We start from the raw sequence: 24,370 nt of genomic DNA, 5'->3' as shown, positions 1-24,370 counted from the left end.
TGATAGGGACTGCAGAAACCATACTTTGGAAGCAAGTATTTCCAGCAGAAATAGTGCTGTATTTAAGCAGCACAGCTCCCTCAGGTATCTTCTGTGCAACAGTCTCTAGTAACTGCATCTATCCCATGCTGTCCACAGCACAGAAGGTTCCCTGCTCTTAATAAATCACATTATCATCTGATCCAAGACAGTAACAGCCTTGGAGAGGGGGAAGACAAGAGCAAAGCAGGAGATTCCTGCCCTTAATGGCAAAGAAACCTTTTTGCTGGCAGTCTGGGAGCTCTGGTGTCCGCCAGGGACTGGCAGCTGCTGCCACCGGGTGGCTCAGGGAGGAGGGGACAGCCAAGGGTTCCCCAGGGGACCCGGCTCCTCCGAGCTCCCGCTGCACACCCGGGCACCAAGGCAGAAGAGAAGTCAAGGGATGCTGCACCTCTTGCTGAAAGAGGGCTCAGTGGCAGGAATTGGCTTCTCTGCTGCCTGTGTAAGCTTATCGCATTGTCCAGATAAAACTGGGGAAAGTGATCTTTGTGACAAACTAGTAAATCAGGCACAGAAAACAGTGAGCTGGGTGAAAAGGGAAGGCTGTGCTGCACCCACTCAAAGAGACTGGAGGCTATTTAATACTCTTCAGGAAGGGGATTCTAGTCAAAGCCGAAGCTATCAATGAACCAACTCCAGTGCATCACTGGGAAGAAAGAAAGAAAAATTAAATGAGGGGTAGTTTGAAACAGATTAAGCCAGAGGGACAATAACTGAGCAGGATCTGTAAGCTAATAATTTAACTCACAGGAACACCAATAAATCACTTAGGGAAAACTGTTTCAAGCTTATAATTTATCCCCTATGAGGCGGATCTGAATATCTTAAGAACTTGCCCAGAACCACAGGGAAAGGAAGGTACATACAGCAGCATCATTTTCAGAGGCATAAAACTTCTATCTGCTACAGTATCCTCCCATACTCTCAGGGTATCTCATACTAACGTGACTTCATTTGCACCTTCAGTCCACTTTGATTTCCACACTTGACCAGGATGAAAAAGATTCCATTTGCACCACAGTTCCTCTGGATTTTTTTTTTCTCTTCCATTTTTATCTAATCTTAAATAAACCTAACAAACCAGACTTTCATTTAAGTGTTAAAGAGAATGATGCAAGACATTTAGTCCAACTTCTTCTGGAGGTGCAAAAAACCTTCCCTTGTAGTGACAAGTTACCAAAGGTTGATCATTGACTCAGATAAGCAGCTCAGTTCACGTATTCAAAACACAGAAATGGCAGCAAATCATTAGCTTTAAAGAACATTTTTTGACCTTAATATAGCAAAAGAATTTGTAGTGAGGGTGTGGATTACTGGACTTCAAGTCTACTTGATAGCTTTTAATTCCCACTTTTCAAGTTCATGGTTCCTATATGGACCACAGGCCTGACTAATTACTGGCTTAGCTCACTGGCACTTGGGGCTGGTGATCAGATGAGACGAAAGATCTAAGAAGCCTGAGATTTTTCTGATAAAAAGAGGCAGACAAAGGTCTCCCTTCTTTGCTATCTCCAGCCTTCGCACAGGACAAAAGCCAGAGAGGCAGAGTTTGAGATGCACATTAGACAGTGCCGTGGGGCTCTATAACCAGAAACACTGGATCTACTACAAATAATTGGTGGAGCAGATGTAGAGGAAATGAGGTAATAGGCTCACTACTGAGCTAATAAAGTTGAAATCTAGTTCTTAAGTCCACTTAAGTCCATTTGCAGATTCTTCAGATGCTGGCATTACAGGATTAGTGTGGGAAACATTCAGACCTGGAATTCAGGCTCATATGCCAATCACACTACATTATCTCATAGAAGAAAGATGATTTTAAACAAAACCAGTTTAAATGGCCACAAGCATTGTTTCCATATATAGTAAGAGATTTAATTATCCACACTCCACCCCTTTTGTACCTTGAAAGAACAAAATTCCTTCCTGTATTCATAGCTGACTCATCCAAAATTTTTTAAGCTAGTCAGCCTTAGTAAAATCCACATGACTTCTGCAGATTGAGTTCCCACTCCAAAATATAATGGAACTATACACTACAGCAACTGATAAACTTTGAGCCTTACCCTCACTATCTTGCATTAATGATAAGACAACTGCTTTTTTATTTGAGCTCTACTAGCATAAAATTAATATAAATTTGAAATAATAAGGTTTTCCTTGCTGTTTCATAATTCTAATGCAGAAGAAAAGGCCAAATACAGCTTTCAGATCAAATAATAAAACTACCAGGAGAACCTACAAGGGAGGCAGAGAGGAATTCACAGAAAACTATCAAGAGGAGCTCATTTAGAATCTAGGCTCCCAGGTACCCTCAAAGGTCATCTGAGTGCCACAAGATTAACTACATTACATCAATTTAGACAGTTCTTGTTTAACCTGTTTTTAAAGGCTTGCAATGATAAACCTCCATACTTTCCAAATGATGTATACCAATGCTTCAGTTTTGTTTTAGGATTCCCTTCACGATATTTAATAATTTTTTTCTGCAATTTAAAGAATTCTATGCTTTTCATATCTATCATAGACAGAGAAATTTTGTTTTCTGTCTTACTTCATGTATCTCTAATTTTGTTCAAGACTTATGCTCGATCTTTCTTCTCTGTTGTAACCAACAGCAAAATCTTTTCTCAGAGACAACTTATTCTACCTTTGATCCCTCTTTGTTTTCTTCTTGGTCCCATCATCTCCTTTTCAAGACTGTTTACCACATGCACACAGGAGCCACACATCAACACAAGGCCTTTGCAGGAACACTCTTTTCTTATCTAACAGACCAAATAACATTTTCCAGTTGTCTTGAGTAACTCACCAAATACTTCATTGTCCTCTGAAGACTGCTGTGTTAATCTGGCTGGTTTTGGACTCTCTTTAGCTGCTTCCTCGACCTTGGTTTCAGCATTCTGTAAAATAACCATTTTTTCAGATTAGGTCTTTTTTTTGTAGTTATCAAGCATGAATATACTTCAAACTTCTTAACTATGCACATATTGCATTCTTAATGAATAAGGAAGCATTAAAACAGTGGGTTTTGGTATTGTAACTACTTTTCAATTAAATACTTGAGTTTGCAAAATATTAGGGGCAAATACTTTCAGAAAACACAGATTTTTAAATGTTTTGATTATGTTTCAATCTGACTAGAGGACATAAAACGGAGGACTAGAGAAGACACCTAAATAAGAGGGACACCTTAAAAACTATGACAGACCTGTAAGTTTCCACCTTTGCTCCTCCTATTTACTTTTCTTTTTATTGACATCTTTCATTGTTGACTTAGTGAACCAAGAGATCAGAAGATAGCACACAAATATTTCTCCATGCAGAGCAAAGGAAAATGAGCTACCAAGGGCTATTATTGCTTAGAAACATCCATCTTCAAAGCCTTTAATCAACTTATGTAGTTACTTTACAAAACTGAAGTATTTACTTATTCCTGAAGCAAATCTGCCAATTAGCTACCTCATGTTAGACTGGGTCCAGAGACATGTCAAAAGCTTCAGCACTTAAATTGCCAGAAATCAAAGCACTTCATCCCCTAGCTAGAAAATATAGCCTATGAAAAAATGTGCTTTAAATATTTATAGTTCTAATAAAGAAAAAATAACCCATCCTTTCAAACTGATTTATTTTAGTACTGAAAAGAAAGTTATATGCATGCTTCCCACAATGCAGACAATAAAGTGAATATGCAGTCTGCTGTTGAGCAATGGCATGATGTGACCAATGCAATATTAAATATTATTGGAAGGAGTTGACCAAGAGCTGAGGATAAGATTAAAACAAAATTAAAAAATAGTATGCCTATGCTTTTTAAAGGACAGATATTACTCTATTCAGGTACCTGCTCATTCAGAAGACTTTCTGCAGTGATTTGGAGAAATAACCTTTCTACAGTAATTTGGAGAAATTACCTTTGTACAATTTATAAATTCTAACTTATGTTTTGAAAATTCTGCTATACAATCTGTCCATGGAAATCACCAGTCCTACCCTCAGAAATGTTCTCTATTTCCAAACTGTTAGTGACTTCCTATTTCTGCTTATTAATAACCACACAGAAGATATAAGACAACAGGAAGATAAAGTCTGTCCACCTGCCTATAGAGAACACAGGAACATGTAAATGCAAGAGACTTTTAAGCAAAACATCAAACTTTGTCTGGAAAAAAATGAAAGGAAGACCTAGGAATAGGAAGCCTATTGTCACAGAGCAGCAGACAAAAATTAGATAAATCAGAAAGAACAGGAAAGAAAGAAGAAACTGAGCTTCAGAGAAAAAAACACCTGCAGAAGAGAAAGAATTCTGCACTCTCTCAATGTACCAACCTGGGCATCCCATGCAGAAAACCCAGCAGCTAAGACTCTATCAAAGAAGAGGAGACATTCAGTTTCAGCAAATCATCACTTAATTTTGTGTTAACTAATGTTTCTTGGGAAGATAGAGGGACCCAGTCACAAAAGAGCAGGGCCTATACTGGGAGACAACCTGCTTTGGGTAAACAACCTTGTTTTCAGCACAAATACTCGGGCTCTGTCCCCACAGATATCTTTTGCAAGCTGTGGATCCAGCCAGTTTGCAACATGTCGAGTGCTGTCCATGCATACAAGGGACACGTCAAGGTCCACAGCATGTACCAGCTTACAGAACAACTTGCACATAGAGGTCACTGATTCAGTAAGCTGTATATTGAATTTGGGTTCTCCATCCTATTTTAGTTGCTCTATAGTGAGCAGAAACTCAGCTACATCTTCTTTGTAGAAGGAGATGGAATACAGCCTTCAGCTCTGAAAAAGGTAGAAGAGGGCACCTCCTACAACAGAGTGAGCCAATCCCAAAGCAAAAATCCAGTAAAAATTGTGTCATCATGGATTAGATGAAATTCATACAATTAGATGATCAAACCAAGCTCAGGGCTTTCTCAGATGAAGGGGACATCTGAACTCGTCATCAGACTGTTGCTCTAGGTTTTGTAAAGTCTTAGTGCTCTGTCAGCTCCATTTGCAAATGTGTTCCATTGTATTTAGTACATGGTAAAGCTGGTGGTGCAGGAGGAGAGGGATTGCTGTTCCCCATCCTCCTGTTTCTCTTAGGAAACAGCTGAAAGAGTCTGAAACCTGCTGCAAGAGCAGTAGCAACAGAATGCTGTCCAACTGATACCCAGTGGTGTCTGTGAAACGAGTTGTCACTCCAAGTTCACACTAATGTATGTTCGCATCCCTTACCTTAAAAACATGGTTTTGGCAGTCTCAGAAAATCAGAGAGACAGCCCTGAGACATTTTGTTTCAAGTTAAATTACTGAAAAAAACCAAAAAAAACCCTAAACGGCAGCTGTGCTGTCTGCTCCCTGGATAAGCTGCAACGTTGGTGTTGACATATGTCAGCTCCAAAATGTTGACAGGAAAATTGTTTGATATATCAGTCTAAAACATGATACTGTGTGGTTGGGTGTAAATCTACTTCACATAGCTTTTTACATGGAAGTAAATGGAAATGGAAGCTTTAAAATATTTCAGTTGCTTTCTTATTTGCAGTAAAAATATATTATTGCTGGTATACTTAATATTTATATTACCAAAACCACAAAAATCACTGCAAAAGAACAATCAATGACCCAGATTCTCTAAAGCAAGTTATATTGTGAAAAAACATTTTAAAAGACAAGATTTGGCCAGTTGCTTAATTCTTTCTTCCAGTTTGCTGAAAATTTGTAAGTGCCCCTATCAGTAAGGAGAAAAACAAATACACATTCCTTCACATTGTCTTTTTGAAGAGGGATTCTTTACCTACAGTTATAAAGTGACTGCGGTGAGTTATAAAATAAAGCCCCTTAGTACATAACATAGTAAATGTAAATCTATGTAGCTCTTACCTTCTGGTAAAGCAATATATGAAATCCCAGAAGTGATGAGAGAAATGGGTTTATTGTACTATCAGTTCCCAAGAACTACAGATTATACCTGTTGTAAATATTACATAGGCACAAGAAACCCTCTCCCTAAATTGTGCCTTCTCGATCAATCCAAAAACATAGCCATTAACTGGAATTAAAGTTTTTCAAGATGAGACCAGCATTCTTAGTGTGCTTAGACCCTTCTCTGAACTAAGGCCTCCAACCTGTACTTCAGAACAAGTGAGAAGCCCATGCCTCGTTCTGCAGATGTTGGCAAAGAAACCACAGAGCACCAGGATCACTACTAAAGCACAGTGGAGTTGCATTTCTGACATCAATCAGGCCACTCCTGTTCCAGGAGACCATAAAACACCTAAGAAGCAAGCCAGCATCTGCTGCATCTTAACAGCTGGTTACAAACTAGAAATACTTGCATCATTTTTATGAAACAGTTACAAAATGAGATGTGTGTCTATGCTGCAACTCTCTATATGTGAATACGTACATATACAGTTGCTCTTGACTCAGCCCTGATAAAAATTAGAAATATGCTACACTTTTATGAGACATTTTTGGCCCAGCTTCCCATTGTAGCTGCTCACCAATGTCTCGTGATCCAGTTTGCCTGCTTTCCCATTATCCACCAAGTAAACAACACAGTCTCTGTATTATACAACATTTTGATAGGTAAACATAGAAATAACAGGTAGCTATCCACATATTTACAACAAAGAAACAGCAATATCAAAAATCATGTTTGGGCTATATTTGCACCTGTTAGTGCAAGAAACAAGGTTAGTTGTATTTTGAAGCTATCAGTACTATCTTAAATGATTTGTAACTAAATGGAAAATATTAAGAAATGCTGAGCTACAAATGACTTGTGTTCTGCAGGCACTGTAGTAATTGTCCAGGCTAAGAAGTGCAGTGAAGCATATTGTATTTACTGAAGCAGCTATTTCCTCAAGAAAACATAGGTCTTGGAAATGGAAAGCTGCTCTAGAGTGCTCAAGTCAGCTTCTTAACTACCTTGCCAGTTCTGCATACTAGTTAGGAAGGGCTTGTTCCTCAATGATTTTATTTTGTAAAGGAAAGACTCACAGAAAAGCTCAAAATATTAATCAGAAATGGAGCATTTTTTCAAGAAGCATGAGTGTTTTACTTAAAAGGGAATAAAAAAAATCATTCTGAAGCAGAGATTCATATTGCCTGTGCTCTCATTTCTGCCTCTTACAATCTATTCTGGTTTTTTTATTACATACTCAACCAGTAAATGTTTAGCTCCATCCCTACGGCACAAATAAAAAACAGAGTGGAATTTCCTTTATTCTCACAAAAGTAGCACATTGACATCAAAAGTTCTTAACACAGCAAGACACCTTCCTGTATTTAACCACTAACTCCACAAGACCTGTCAGAACTGGGGGCATGGTAAAACACTTGATTCCTCCTGTACACCAGATTTATGAAATTAAAATTGTCTGCAGACACAAACTCAAATGAGAGACAAGAGTTTCTAGTGGATAAAACCAGATTTGACTGGCACTATTCCTCCATTTTGGAAGAACAGAAAAAGGATAAATTGTTCCAGGCAATATTATAATAATGTAGTATCTTAATCTGTACTGTATGCATAGAAGTAGATCATGCAACTGCAGATTCCTCAGCTGAGGAACTCAGTAAAACACTTATGATATTCCATTTCTATAGTGATAGTCAACATAATTCTACCATGCAGGGCTGACTTTCATTTAACATTCATATAATGTATGTGTTACAGTACATCTGTAGGACAATACATATGTTGTTATTTCTCAACAGCACTAAATGATATATCACAGAGTTCCAAGGAAATATATAAATAAATAAAAAAGAACATCTTTAAATCATGAATATGTGCTCCCTCAAAAATGTGACAGTAAAGTGACGGACAGAGATGGATATAAATTTGTCAAATCCACGAACACTGCTCTAAATACCAAATACTGCTGCCACGGGCAGGACAGGGTAAGTCATTCTTAATAGGAATAGTTTTCTTTGTCACTTTTGCCCCGTATTCTGCATCCCTCGATTATATACTAACAAAATTGCTACCATGAAAGTTGGACAAGTTGCTTTTTATTTTCTTCCCAGATACCCCCCAGTCCAAAAGTTTTTAGCTCCTGTCCACTGTGAGGAATTTTACAGCAGTTTAACACATCCAAACAGATGCTGTGGACAACCCTGATTAGCAGCAAGAACTCATGGAATGGTAGTTGGCCCTTTTCAGGTGGGCAAAGATCTCTGGACCTGCATTATTGACCTCATTCTAACATCTTCCTGAACTGACCCATTAATTCTTAACTCACACACTACTGAGCACCAGACTTCTTCCACAGAATGTTAATGGTGAATTTTAGCAATTCCACACTGGCTAATTACTAATCCCCTGGGCAAGATTACTGCCATCATTCAGAACAGTGCTACACCAGACTGAAGGTGGACTCATGTTATATCTACAGCTTCAAGCCCTTGAAAATGTTCCAGGAAATCCTTCCTAATGACGCAGGAGTTCTTCAGTCTCCACCAACAATGAGAAGGATTCAGATTTTCCCATTAGTTTCAAGATAAATACAATAACTCTTTCAAACAGCAAGTTAATGAGAATCATACCCAGTTTTCTGGTATACCTCATATTCTCAGTTTAATTTTTACTTTTACTGATTGTTTACATTCAATTTCTCAAATGCAGTACTCAACTTATCCTTTACTTGGTAACTTCTATATAGTATAATCATTCTTAGGTTCCTCTGCATGTTTCGAAATCTTATTTGAAATATAAGGTAAAAGACTGGGGAAAAAATGACAGAGCAATGGAAAGGCGAGGTTTTTCCCAACACAGTTTTCTGTTCCTCTCAGCTTCAACAGTAGAGTGCTGCCACTGCTAATGTCACCAATGAGCAATCTCAAAAGAAGTTTCAACAAAAGGATCACATCACTTAACGCCCAAGACAGACAAAGACACTTTGAAAAAGTCACTTAAAAACTACTACTGTCTGTGGGCAAGTTCTCACAAATTGGGTTAATACACAGGGTAACTTGCCCTTATAGCAATTTTGAGAAAAGGTTCCTGACCACAATGGGGTTCTTATTTTTTATAACTGAACTAAAATGTCTTCATTTCAGATCATAACAGTTAAGACAACTAATAGCTCCACAGTATTAGTATGCTACTAATCAGCTTTTACTAGTCCATTAGGTATTCCCTCAGTGCTGAGGATGGAGGCTCAAGTATGCAACAGGGACGAAACAAGCAACTACATTACTGTGTCCATACCACTGAGAAAGGGTAATTCTATTTGGGAACACAGTGCTAAAATAACACAGTTCATTTGGAAATTAAAACAAAATAAAAAAATAGGGCAGTAACCCTGTGCAAGAATCAAGGTTTTCCCATGAATACTATGAACTGGAAAAAACCCCAACAAACCCAAATGCATGTACTCTACACATAGGAGAAGAGGGAGAGGAAAAGTTATGTGAGTGACCTGTTACTCCACAGGTACTCTAATACACTGCCAGATCAGGAATTCTCATAAAACAGCAAAGAATTTGCAAAACAAGTCAAGACCAGGCACAAAAATATGCTCCAAGTCACTATTTTCGATTTGAAGCAAGAATCCTGTCACACGTCTCTCACTTTAGTCCTAAAACCACACACACAAAATCTGAAAGTGAATCACATAAAATTCAGACAAGTACAGACAGAGCTATGAATTGCTATTTCCTCTTCCATTCCCATCCCCAGTCCTACAGAGCAGGACAACCAAAACCACATCAGCTGTGCAAGCAGCTCAGTGGCACACACAATACAAAAAAAATACAAACCAATGAAGATCAATATAAGGATCAAAACTCCACTTGGGAACACTGAGTTTTCACAGCTTCCATGACACTTGACCTGAAACCAATGTTATTAAAGCACATGTGTTGCCTGCTTTGAACCCAGGTGTTTTTTTCTCTATAGTGCCACTGCAAGCATCTGGCTAGCACACTGATGGATGCAGCTCTTGACCCAACAAGTCAAAGAGGAACTACAACAACACTCAATGAACTAAACCAAAAATAGGCACTTTGGACATGAAGCATACAAGCAAATCTCTTTTACTAAAAGTGTTTAATCAGATTTCTAGAATAGTCTAAAGAGTGACAGCTATCAACATTTATGCTTTCACAGTCCACTCATAACCTTTAGCCCATCTATGCTGTTTGTTAATTTGCTTTCCTTTGAGCCCTCATTTTAGCTGCATGCTGAATACATACAAATACTTCACTCTATTTTTTCCAGACGAGGATGTGGTTTTAGTCATCAACCCATTGATGCTGTAGCCTCAGCTCTCAGTTTATCTCTTCAAGGGCTTTATAATACATTGAACAAAGGCAGTGTCTAACCCTAGCAGACTAGTAGTTTTCAAATGCTGCTGCCCGAGGTCTTTCTGAAGTGTAATTACAAAAAAAAAAAAAAAAAAAAAAAAAAAAAAAAAAAATGCACAAAAGAAAACCTGTTTCCTTCTGCTGAGTAAACCATTTCTATATTCTAGCATATTGATGAATTCTGAAAATAATTAATATAGATATCTGATACTATATAGATACCCACATAATAAAATGAAAGTTGTTACAGAGCATCTCAGAAATATTCACTGTAAAAGTGTGGGGCCTAAGAACGGTACAAAACTATTAGAAATAAATGATTCCACTACCTTATCAACAGAAAGAAATCTTTCCTGTGCCCTCATCTGTGAAAACCTGGCTTTTGCAGTACTCCAACTAACAGTGGAGAGGTATTCTTGACAAAATCCAAAGAGTTTACATCCTGACCCTGCAGCCAACATTACCTTTATTTAAAAAAAAAACAAATAAGGTTTCACGTGTCAATATAAAGGGCTGACCCTCCAGGCCTGCAGAAACAAATTGGAACATACAACTATGTGAGCTACAAATTGCTGAAGCATAATCATGCTAATTAAACACAGAGAGAATGAACTCAGGTCCCAGCATGATAGTTTAACTCTGCCCAGTTCCCTATCAGCAAAGCTGAATGCAAGGAGGCCAGAATTTCACTTCTGGTATTTTATTCTTGGTTCTATTACAAGCAGGAACCAGTCCTTCAGTGAGCAAAATAAAGACACCAGAATATCCAGTTGGGTCATTTCACTATGTAGCTCAAGACTGTCTTTACTGGGTAAAAAACCTATCTTTTAGGTGCCTGTTTTGTGTTAGGAGTGTACCACAAAAAAACCCAACACAACAACAACAAAAAGCAAGCAAACAAACAAAAAAACCAAAACAACTTTCAAGGACTTTCTTGCTGTTCTACTCACAGTGATACAATGCACTAATCCAAATACCCTGTGAGCTTCATGAATAGGAAACACCCCCTGAAACATTTCCATTGCACACCAAAAATGGGCTTTCGTTTTCTTTATTTTAATTTTAATTTCCAAAGTCGTAGCCCATGAGGAAAGAAAGCTGACAAAAAAAGCAGTTCAGGTTCAAAATCACACCCCTTTAATTTTCTAAAAACTACCAAGGCATTTTCAGCATTTAAAAAGCAGACTTTACACTAATTTTCCAAGAATTAGAAAGAAGAATTAAATATAATATGGAGCTGTTAATTTTAAAAGGGAAGTATTCTAAAAAGATGATTTGAAAGAAAGATAATTTTCAGAACCTTAGGTCACTTGGCAGTTTCTAGCTTTGTGAATTGTATTTCTAAGCGAAAGCCAAGAAAAAATTTTTACACAAATTGCTTGATATTAAAATGTGTTTTATTTACCTACAAGGCCTTTAGGTGCAAGGGACATTTTGATCATCATGATGACCAGTGGATTTTTTTCTGCACTGTGACAAAATTATCAAATGTTTCTTAAATCTTGTAGTAAAAGGGTTTGGGGTTTTTGGAGAAGTAGTGAGTTGTTGAGAAAAAGACACCTTTGCCTGTCAAAAGAGGCAGAATATTTTAACCCAGAAAACCTAATGCTTCAGCTCCTTGTGCCATCCTTTGGGTCTGTGTCCTCCCTCTTCACAACCTCCTCAAGCTGAGATGCTCCAAGCACGTGCTGGTCCCTGAAGGAGCTGGATGGTGCATGGGAGAGAGGCTAAAAATAATTGTTTTTAACAACATGATGGGAGAGAGAGGGAAAGAACTGAATGAGACAGACTCTCCAATCTCATCTACCACACAGTCCCACCCCTCTCCACAGGTTTAATAGAAGAAACAAGTTTTGCTACATGCTTTTGTTTAAGGGGGAAGCTGCCATGAACTCATGTCTGGTCTCACAGCACGGGGTCTTTACATGAACTGTCCCACTCAAGATAGAAGGCATGGATTTTGGAACTGAATGGCACAAGCTTTTTCATTCTTCCCTTTTTGATTTAAGCAGGACAATATTAAATGCATGATCTTGAAAGAACTGGAGTTTTACTATTACTCTGTGCTGGAATGAACACAGGTCCTCTGTCTAGTGTAAATAAATGCACAAACACTCCCTTTAAAAGAAAATACTTCTAAATGTCAAGTTTTAGGGGGGTGATATTTAAAAATCAATTTAAAAAATTCTTTTCAAATAACAGTTATGAAAGGCAATTAGCATGAAAGTTTTTTGGGTTTTTTTTTGCTTTTTTTTGGGTAAAGACACAAAACAGATTGCATAATTGTAAAACACTGCTATGACACATTTTAACTCCCACTTCAATAAATTAAAAAAACCCAAACAAGCAAGCAAACAAGAAGCTGCTATTCACTTCAGAAGCGTATGGTTTTGTAGAAGGCAAGTTGAAGCTTAAGTCATTAGCACAGAATAGTGATCCAGAAAGGGTAACTATCGAGAACGGGGACATGATTTCCTGCAGTCAGTCTTGATTCTCTGTTTTATTCGAAAAATAAGTGCATCTAGCAAACCCTGTAGGTGTTGAAAGCCTCCAGGCCCAACAGTAAGAATACATCTTTGGTTTCACTAGTTCTACCCTAATGTTACCTTCAGTATTGATGCCTGTCAGAGTTCAAGGAGCATCTATATGATGCTCTTAGTTACATGGTTTAGTTTTAGGTAGTCCCATGAGGAGCAGGGAGATGGACTCCGTGCTCCTTGTAAATACCTTCCAACTTCAGATATTCTATGATTCTATCATATGTGAAGATAAGGCAAAACATTGGTCAAATGATCAAGGATCAATTCATCAAGATACTAACGTGTCAAAAATAGTTCCTTGCTATAAGTCTACCTAAAAATATACTACAAACATTGGACTACTAAGTCTTATTAAAGCCTTGAGTCTGATGGAGACTGACCAGGAATGTTAGATGCTAAGCAAAAATTGGTATTTGTTGAAAGATTTCCCACAATTTTGTCTTCAGCCTTGTTGTATTGTCTTTGAGGTTTTTCTTGTTCTCACCACCCTGCACCCATTGCTTGCCAACTCTAGTCCACCACTTCCTCACTTGCTTGTGGGCTGCCAACTTCCTCCTTCATTGTTATTTATTTAAAGTTCTCCTCTCCAGGCTGGCCAGCCTGTTGGCAGACTTTTTTGCCCCACTTGGTAAGGTAGATCCAGTCTCTTCTGAGCAGTTCTTGAACCTCAAAGAATGTCTAAACACTGATCAGGTTATCACTCAGAACCTGACCTCAGCAAGCTTTCAGGTAACAAATGTTTTGTTATACTAATTCCACTGCCACCTTCAGATACTGGTACCCTCCTCTGAGACTCTAATGCAGCCCAGACTGTAACATGCAGGTGTGAAGAGTTACTTTGCAGTCATATTACTGGTTATCCCAACTTTGGTAAAGTGGCTAGTTTCTAACACATTTTAATGATTTCATATGCAACAAGTACAGGTAGAATGTTACATTTTTTTCCTACAGATCAAATATTTAACACATTTCTAACTTTCAAAAATAGTCACCTGAAGTTAACTACTGCTGCTTACCACCATGAGCCACCATTTATCCAATACAGAAGATGGATAATTGGTTGGACAAACCCTCAGCCCCCAGAGAAATTACTCAGATTTGACACTTAGTGCCTCTTCACTCCCAGGTGACACCTGATTCACCAGCAAATACACACTATTACTCACCTGAAACTGTAGAGTTAATTGCTTCCATTCACACACCAAAAAAAAAAAAGTTCAGAAAGCACTTACCAGAAATGTGTTCAGATGTCTAATATGATTAGATATATACTCTCTAATATAAATGTTTCATAAGGCTGTTCTCATACCTTTTGAAAAGATAATCTAATCACTGAATAAGAGATGTGCCATCTGCACTATAAATAATTCTGGTTCTTCAAGAGCACTTTTTGTTTTGTTGTTGGTTTGGGTTTTGGTTTTATTTTTTAATTAAACTGTTTGCAGGGACAGTATTGTTTTGAAATATGTAAAGTCAAACAAAAAATACAAACATAAAGACCAGGCAATAGAAATTTCCAACAGAAATTTTCTTCTCTACTGCCGACTTAAAGAAATGTCAGAAGTGATGACAATGAAAGATTCATATGTCTGTACAGACGGAAGAAACAGTAATACCAGAAATACAACCACACCTATGAGAAGCCATGTTACCACTCAGTGAGCAAAAAAACAAATAGAAACTGACATTTAACAAGATGATTCAATTTACCAGAGTTTGATTCATTAACGCGGCTCTAGTGGAAACCCTGCACACCTTTAGAAGTATCATTGTGCAGGAACGAAGGAACAAAGAGATCTCAATCAAGTTGAAATTCAAAAATTAGACAATAAATAAACAAAGATTTGAAATAAATGTTATTTTTACACCATTCATTGTCATCCATGCAAGCTCCAGACTGTGAGGCCTAATGAAGCAATACCAGGGAGTGCTTCTGTTCACTGTGGGGGTCTGTCTCAAACTCCAGGCAGGAACACTTTTCTTCCACTCCCGCCTTTTCCTTCAGTGCCTAGTTTTCATATCTTTCCTCCTTTAAAATACTTAATAAAAGCCAACAAACAACACTGCAAAAAAGCAAAAACAAAAAAACCAAAAACAAAACCCAATCCAAACAAAAAAAAAAACTAGAAAAAGAAAAACCCAACCAAAAATCAACAAAACCCCAAACAAACAAAAAACAACCAACCAAACAAACAAAAAAATCAAACAAAAAACCCCACACAACCCACCTTAGCATAACAAACCAGTGCCACCTTTCTTCTGTGACTACTCAACACTAACTCTGTACCGGTAAGGATTTCCAGGTACAAAACTAGTATCAATTTGTGAAGTCTTTGTGAAGCTGTGATCAGTGCCAATTTGTTGCAAACGTTTCAAGCAAGCAAGGATCATCATTGAACTAGAAAGTACACTTCATGCCTCTTCCCTTTGTTACATAGATTTCTCTTGAAAGAAAAGGGCCTCCTATCTGTTATATTTTGGTTTAATTATCCCAAAATGCAGTAATTTATTGGAGTACAAAAGACTATCAAAGGTAGAGTACATTATGTGCTCAGCAGAATCCTCTTCATACACAGTGGAGGGGTGATAATGTATTGGTAGTGGGAGCTTTACTTCATCAACAGCCTTTTAAATGCTTAGCTGTTTCTATCTTTTTATTAATAAAGGCAGCTGATGTAACAGTTTTAACAATTGTTCTGCATGGACAAAAGGAGAGTAGGAATAGCCTGCCTGGATTTACCAAGGGCAAATGGTATCTGCCCAGCCTGATAGCTTTCCATGATGAAATGACCAGCTCTGTGGAGGAGGAAAAAACATAGCATCATATCCCCTGACTTTAGCACAGCCTGTGACCCAGCCTCACACAGTCTGCCACTCTGCCCTTCAAGTCAAACCAAGAAGATAAGGTTTGAGTGGGTGGAACACAGGAGGTGGATAATTGATTGGACCACCAGGCTCAGAAGTTTGTGAGCAACAGCATCAATTCCAACTGGCAGTCAGCAGCTGCATCCCTCAGGGTCAACACTATGGCCAATATCATTTAATGTCTTTAATAAAGGCAGAGATGATAACAACCTGGGGGACTGGTCAGTACATGGAAAGGCAGAGCTGCTACTCAGAGAGGGCCCTTGACAGAGAACAAAAATAAACTGATGAGAAGCTCATGAAGGTGAAGGAAAAGGTGAATTCAAAGGCTAGCATCTGAAATGGGACAACCCCATTCAGCAGTCCAGGTTAGGGGATAACTGGCCAGAAAGTAGATTTGCAGAAAAGGTTTTGTTTAGTTTTTGCACCCATTTTAGATAAACAACTGTAAACTGTATTACAGATGATTGGAACTGATGAACAGCTCCTGACACATGTGGCAAAGGCCAAGACTATTAGCAAAAAAAGGTTCCATTCTAGTTCTCCTAAACTCAGGCATCCGAGTGAAAAGGTGTACAAAAAGAAAGGCACCTGGAAGAACATATGTACTTAGAGATCTGCTGACAAATTTTCTCACCTTGTTCTGCTCTTTTTCTTCTATATACTTCAAAGATAGTTTTCTTAGTCAATAATGTCATGAGAGATGACAGCCTCCTGAGGGAAAAGCTGTGGCTAATACATCAGTTTAAAACCCCTTGAACATCACAGCTGGTCACAGAGCAAAACAGGAGTCTGGCTGAGCAATGAAGAAATCAGGACTGATTTCTGCCCACAGGGAAAAGTTTCTGGCCTAAACCCAAAAATGGGTGGACTGTATGAGAGACTACAGAAAAAACCTCTGATACTGCAGTATCTTAAACACAGGCCAACCCCCCACAACTTGCTAAACATACTGATTATGCATGGAAACCTTTATTATGTCATGTTGTGCTATATTAACAACTAAAACTTGGTATAGAGAGGATGAGGTAGAAGGGAAAAATGGGTTTGATCTCCTGTCCTCAAGACCAGGCTGCAGAGACTCCAGCTCAAGCTACACTGCCATTGTTTTACCCCAGGTTTTGCTCACACATAGCCCAAGGCAATTCCTATTACATTAATGTGTAAAATCTATGTTAATGTACTACTTGGCTGGCAATTTTAAGTGCCTAGACCTCATGCAGTTAGACTGCATCTCCCTCAGCAACTGTTACTTAGTAACCCTCTGCACATAAATAGAATTTTACATTGCTACAAATATGTTGTGAAGGCTAAAGCCCATGCTTCAATTCTATAGGCAACCAGGAATTAAAAGAGTCACATAAGCCAAACTTGCACCAGCTATATTTAAGTGCTTCATTAGGCAGGAAACTTAAATGGAGAGAGAAAACCTGTGCATCAACAAAGAGGTATTTCCATTGCTATTCTTCTGCTGGTATATAATAAAAATGAAGCAGGTACAACTCCAAAGAAGTGAGACCTCAGAAAGACTTTCTGGTACTATTCATTTAGTGTGCAGTGAAGGCTTAAGACGTGAGCACAACAGACGAGGCAAAGCTCTTCACCTCTTCTGGAGATAGAGTAATCCACTGGCTACATAACTTGGAGGAAGATTTAGTACAGGAAGATCTACAGTAAAAACATTACTAAAAAAAATCTGTGCAAAATATACACAGGGCCAAAGATAACAGGTGGAACATGATGGGCTAAGAAAAAAGAAAGAGCAGATTAGAGTTCATCAATGCTAAATACAAAACTCAAATAGCTGTACTGTATTCTTTGATGTATTTGATCTTTCCCACATGCAGGATACTTGTGGATTGAATTACAGCCTATTCAAGCCACTTGAAAATCTATCAATACGGGACTTCAGAGTCACTTTAGACCAAGAGACTGTCTTTTCAGAATTGAGCAAAATATTTGGCCCACAAGAAATACCCAGGCATGTTCTAAATTCAGTTCTATAATATGTCAAAGAATGTATTATCCTTACTTACCTTTGTCCCATCCTTTTCCTTAAGCACTCCAGTTTTATTTGCTAAAATGATTTACTGTAACAAAAGTGCATTGCTTTGACACAAAAGCAACTGAGTTACATATATTGCATTTCACAAAAATATATTCTTATGAAGAGGTTACTGGTAAACTGTAGCTGCAGTTATTATACTAAGTGTAAGCATATAGATAAGCAAACACATTTCATTTGCAACTCTACTAGCAAGTTTGCTCTCCTTTACAGCCTAACATGACTTCCTAAGTGCAGCATTCAAATAATCATTTCCAATTTCTTCCCAACAACTAAAAATAATTATCCTAAAAAAGGATTCTGAAAACTCTAGCAAACCAAAATACTCTCCCCACAGATTTCCCCCACAACTCCTGTCCTGTAATAAGTAACTCAATAGATGTAAGTCCTCCTTGCAAAATCCCAGAGAACCAGCCCTTCAAAATACGGCTTTCTACTTCAGGTTTCTTCTCTGTCCAACCATATCTTGCTACTAAAAATATAACAAAAAGATGTCCTAAGTCAGACTAAGAAATCTTTACTCCTGTTGAGCATCAGGTAATTTCTTTCTTTCAGGAAAAGAAAAAATCCAGCTAGGAGCCATTTCAAGGCTTGAAACTGACCATGCTAAATCTTAATTAAGAGAAGTCCAGATGCATAATGATTTCCCTGAAGTCCTCATTTTCTTAAAGGCACTAGACCCAACTTGGCAGCACAGCAGTAGAACTGAGAACTGGAGACCTGGCCAAGTCTTACTCAGTGATTGGGACAATTAACTGGCCACCTGGCTCTCTGCATGGAAGAAAGCAGCTCTGCATCTGCTCTGCCAGCCCATGGTTTGTAGCCTAATTGCTTAAAGCAAGCTGATCAGGGCAAAAACCAGAACAACTTGTCAACTGCTGAGACCAGAGTACAGAAGCTGGGATTGAAGCCAAGCTCCCCCTGCTCCTGGTGGAGCCACCTCCCTTGTGGGCTCCATGTAAAATGTTCAGACAGTCTCCTGTCCCTTATATACAGCAGCATGAGGCTGAATCAGAATGGATCAGACACACAATTTAGTTGACACACTGCCTATGTATCAAGCCCTGTAGGTTTCAAAAAAGCCACAGATGCCTTATTCTCCCCTAATCGGGTGCCTCAAGAGCTGCAATACAGTGTTATTACAAGATTAACTGCACAATTCTATTGCATTATCACTTCTCTCTGTAAAATCCCAGAGTAGAATCTGATGCCTGAAAGATATCAGTATCCCTTTTCACAGGCAGCCACAGCATTCCTTCCTATGGCTGTTGATGTATTTTGAGTTAAAGGTCACTGGCCAGGACATCCAATCTTGTGAGAGGGTATCAGCACTCAGGGCCTCCCATCCCACCTGAACACATTCACTGCCAGGGACCTTTTGGCCTCCTTTCCCCCATGCTCCCATAAAGCTTTCATTTTTTGATGGTTTTAGAGCCTATATGGCATAGCATAATAGAATAATAACAAAAAAATAAACAACAAGCAAGATGCCAGAGGAAAGGATGCCTTTCCAGGAAAGGAAAAGGGTGCTACAGGCAGAAGCGGTACACTGAAGCAGTTCTAGAATGAAGTCATGCCTCCTCTCCTCCTAAAGGAATTGCAGGAAAGAAGAATACAAAGCATGGAGGTTAAAACAAGAGAAAAATGCACCAAAGCAAATATTTTAAAGAAGGTATTTCTCCTATTTTTTCTGCTCGCTGATATCTTTCCTTAAAAGGCAAGAAATTAGGTAAGAAAAAAAAAAAAAAAGAATAGCTTCTTCTTATGAACTATATTTTCTTGAATTGTAGGGGAAAAAAAAATCAACATTAAAAGTAACTTATCAGGTAAATGAATCTGAAAGAATCCTAAGGCTAAATGTTGCAGGTCTACATTTGCAGCACCTATAAAATGAACACACTTCATGTAAATCACTCTGAATGTAATGGATTACATTGAATCAGATCTGTCTGAAATAAAATATGTAACAAAAGTTTTTTTCTGAACACAGATTTGATTACGAAGATGAAGATAAGTACCATATCACAGGAGGGAACCTCCTCCTATCAGCTAGTGTCCTGCAGTGTAAGGCAAGTTTTTATATCAGTGGAAAAATGTGTAACTTTTAGTCTTCATTATGTACAACTTCTGATCTAGAATCTCATTTCATGGGACCAAGCTCCAGAAGTAACACTGATCATCCTAAACACATTAAGTTTGGTAAGAGTACACCAAAGAAAAACCAGTTGTTACTTTATGCAGTGGGTCTCACCCACTGTGAGCTCTAAAGGCTTTCCTTGAGCACTAAGATTTATCTATACTAGTACTACATAGTTTTTAAATATAATAAAGATATAAAAATTTTAATCAACACATAGCATTAGTAATTAATGAAATATCTTTAAAATATTTTATGATATAAACATTACTTAACTGTTGCAGGCACTGACTTGAGATTCTCAGAGTCCCACATTCACCAACCTTTTATCTGCCAAGTCTCAAAAAACCAGGATTGTCTGGAATTTCAGGCATTGGGTTAAAAAAACAAACAACAAACAAAAACCAGCCTTAGTGATACTCAGACTTTATCACAGTGCATCATAAGGCAAGTTTCATATGCAGGAGAAAGCTTTTGTTCAGTGTTAAGAAAACATTTAGCCTCTAGTTCACAGGGAAGATGGGAATGTGTAGATAGCCAGACTCCCCAGGGGGGAAGGCTTCTTCTCTTGCTTTTTGAAACTCATATAAGGAGGACATTTGCAGACATACAGGGATATAAGTAGAGCATCCCTCTGTATAGAGAGGGAGGGATATAAATAAGTATACTTGAATATCCACTTCCATTTGTAATTTTTAAAAAAATATACACTTGTATGTTTTATATATGGATGCGTGCATACATATATATATATATATATATATGCCCATAAGAAATTAAAGTGAGATTTAAAGTTTTTGCACACAGTTCCACTTCACATTGACAAATTCTAACCATGTTTCCCCAGAAGAATTCAACAGGAATTCTTCTGTTTTCTTCATAAAACAAATTCTTTAATAGGTACAAGGTACCGATGCACAAAAGCAACAAATTTATGGCAAAACAGTACATATATGACAATGACAGCTGGCCATAAAAATAAGAGGAGACAGTTTTGATTTTCAACATTCAAATATTGGCAATTGCACTACTTAATTGCTACTCTGCTAGGCTGGAAAAGTTGATGCAGGTCATATGTTAACATGGAGGGAGAGAGCTAGCTGGAACCATTTTTCAAGACGATGTGCACTGTCAGAAAAGTGAAATTTTTCTCTTTCTTCTAGTGTTTCCACCTTCCTGATCAGACTGCCTGCTAGCTGGCCATCTCTTCACCATTTCTCAGCATGCAACTGCACTATTAGCAATTAACATTCTTTCTAATGCCTCAGAAAAATCAGAACATGGCACTGAATTTAGACTGTGTCTGAGATGGAGATGCTGGGAGAAGAAGGAAACTGCAGGTAAGGAGTAGAAGGAAGATAAAGGGAGGAAGGAAGAGTGTGTGAGAGAGACTGGGAAAATGTGCTAAAGATGTCAGTTATGAGCACAAAAACAAGGAAACAAACAAACCAACCAAACAAACAACCAAACAAAGCACTCAAATTTTAACCAGTCTCAGATAGTAACTTCTAAATGAGACTTTTCCAGTATATTGGGATTTTCATAACTCATCTGAGGACTTGGGCACTACCAAACAGAATCCAATCCTGAAGCTCTCACACAGAACCAGAATAACTGAGGACTCAAAAATAGCAATAATTGCTTTGATAAGTGATTTGTTTAAGGATAGATCACACCGGTGGCAAACTTGCTAAGATCTCTGTCTTTTAGGTCTTTTCTGTGAATTTTGGGCTGTACAGATTTCATGAGCAAGCCAAGTGCCCCCCTGCCTTCCTAAATTCATCTTTCATTTCTAGCTAAGTCCAGCTCTATCAACGTGAAGGTCACTCTGTAGCACTGTGACAAAAATGCAAGTTCCCATCATTGCCTCTTCTTGATTACATCTGATGCTCTGAAGTCCCCTTCCAGGGGACTATCCAGGGTAAGTGGTATCTATCTTGTGGCTCTCAGCTCTATGCAAATTTTGATACTTTTACAGCTATATGGGATGCTGCACCGAAAGATCAGATTGTTTGAGAGGGAACCATATCTCAGCAATAAAAAATAAAGTTACATTACTATGCTTAGAGGTTTTTTTCTATTTCCTTTTGCAAATTTTTTTTTATTTTTTCTGGGTTTTTTTAAGTCCAGAAAATGCTACCTATTTCCATCAACTTAAAGCACAGGGCATGATAAATTAAGTAAAAAGGAAAAATGTAGTGACACTTTAGCTTAAAGTGGAAAAATCACTTTCTGAACTGCATCTGCCTACAAGTGTATGAATAACTAAAATTAGGTATGAAATTTACTTTCAGCTTCTGAAGTGCAAAAAGAAGCTACAGTTAAAGTGATACCTTGTATGGGAAAGCTTTGTATCTTTTTCCTTCTGATGTCCATTTTACATTTGCTGAATTTACAAAGGAGAGCAAGATTCAGCTCACCCTAGCAACAGGGAACTCATCTTTTCTCAAGGTAGAACAATTAGCATCAGACCTAAACAGAACTGGGGCTTTGTCCTGATGCAGAATGTAAAACCCTATCTCACAAGCAGTTACACTGACCTAGCTGCACAGCCACTTACACTATCAAAAATGCAAGAGTATGAAACTGAAGCTTAAAATAAAGCATGGCTCCAGCACTCTTCTTCCAGCTGCTGCCGAGGATGACCAAAAGCAGGACTAGCATTAGGAAAAGATGACAACAAACTTCAAAATGCACTTTTACCAGGCTACATCTGTCCTGTGGCCTGCATCAAGGTATTAAAGCTTGGACAGACAGAGAGCTACTGGAGAGGCTGCTGTGATTTAGTCCCAGGTACCCATAGGTAAAAGATCAGCAAGCTCTCCAATAGGAAGAACACACTTCACAGTAGCTGATTCAGAAATATAACCTCATTCTAAAGTGCTACCTTGCTACAAAAGATTTTTTAGGCTGTCATCATACATAACTAATGGAAATTCTAGCTTACTTTGACCTATCTCACCTGTTTTCAGAGCAGGTAACATCGTATCACTGCATGCTGATCTGTGAACCACCACAACAATGAAAGTATAAAAAGGTTACGTGAGAATGGAAGGTACTGCATGCTTTCAGGATTTCTATGCCACTTCCTGCTGCCTCAATATTAAAAATATAAACAATTTCACCTTCATTTTTCCTGTGTGAAGATGCTAAAGCACTGAAAAACATGTTTGCAGAATGAAGTATGGGCTGAATCTTAATAGAGAAGTCATTTCAGCAACTAGAACAGTTCACAAGGAGTTCACAAAGAACAAGCACTGCACACCCCTACTCTTCCAGCTCCTTGCTGGCACTGTCATTAAACTCACTTGAGAGGATGTTTATCCAGTTCTCTATCAAAGCTAACAAGAAAGGAACTATAGGAAACCATACCACAACAGCATGGCATCTGAAGCACAAGACCTTAAAAAACAGAGTACTTCTCTCTTCTTCTAGTCAATCAGTTCTCCAGGCTGAGGGCAGGAGAACAAAGCCTAAGACCAGACCTCCTCCCTAGCCAAAACCACAGCAACTGCACCTCTTCCTTTTACACCCAGGCAAGCTCAACCAGCCTGAGACCTAAATCAAGAAATGCTCATAATTAGCAGTTATGCATGCAGCAAAAAAAACACTCTCTGAGCTTACTTCAAATAACCATTACCTATGTATTTAGTCATGTTTTCACTGAAACGCAGATCTAGTGACATCCTGCCAAGATGATTCAGTTCAGGCAACTCCTTAAACACCAGCAGCAGGAGCTGTGGCACTGACCAGAACTTGTCCCTCACTCACATTTGCCTTACCTCCCAATTCTACCTCTACCATTTGCTCTGAGCAGCAGAGGCCTCTACCTTCAGTGGCCTTCACATAGAGGCAACGAAGGGAAACATGAGTATCAGCACTGATCCAGACACAGATTATCTTCTACGTGTACTTATGATGATCTTAGCACACTTCAGATGCTAGAAAAACTAAGTATTTCAACAAAAATTGACCCTATTAAAGTCAGCATGTTTAATAAGCATTCAAACATGACTTAGATTTACACACATATGTTGTTCCCACTAACTTCATAGTAGAGCTACTTGCCTACTTAAACATCAGACATAGCTTCCAATACCATACTGAATGCTGTTCTTAAGGTTGATCTTTGAGAACCAATGTCATAGCTATTGCATACTTGACATTCTCAGAGGATTCACACCCTAGTCACTTCTGTATCACTACTGTATCATCTGACTAGTTGAAGCCCATTAGTGCCTGAAGGCTCCACTCAAGGTTTCCAAGCACTGCTATTAATACAGAATAACACTGTGTCTACCAGGCATTAAGAAGTTAAGAAGTTGAGAAATGAAATAGGAGGATAGAGGGAGCACAAAAGGATTTGCTCCAGGATAAATCTCAGTTGATGGCAGAATGTGAGGAAAACAAATGCCT

General features: G+C 38.3%; 1 protein-coding gene across 3 annotated transcripts in view; it reads right to left on the bottom strand.

Moving 5' to 3' along the window:
* MBP (myelin basic protein) overlaps positions 1-24,370 on the bottom strand; it is a 113,098-nt gene that overhangs the window by 56,833 nt on the left and 31,895 nt on the right. For all 3 annotated transcript variants that reach the window (XM_030444068.1, XM_030444070.1, XM_030444069.1), the window contains exon 3: positions 2,852-2,942. In XM_030444068.1, the coding sequence (XP_030299928.1) occupies positions 2,852-2,942 (91 nt within the window). The remainder of the gene's footprint in view (positions 1-2,851; positions 2,943-24,370) is intronic.

Source organism: Calypte anna, chromosome 2 (assembly GCF_003957555.1).
Source record: "Calypte anna isolate BGI_N300 chromosome 2, bCalAnn1_v1.p, whole genome shotgun sequence".
In the NCBI taxonomy this organism is placed as follows: Eukaryota; Metazoa; Chordata; class Aves; order Apodiformes; family Trochilidae; genus Calypte; species Calypte anna.
Note: the sequence above shows the minus strand (reverse complement) of the source record. Positions and strands in the feature narration are given on the sequence as shown.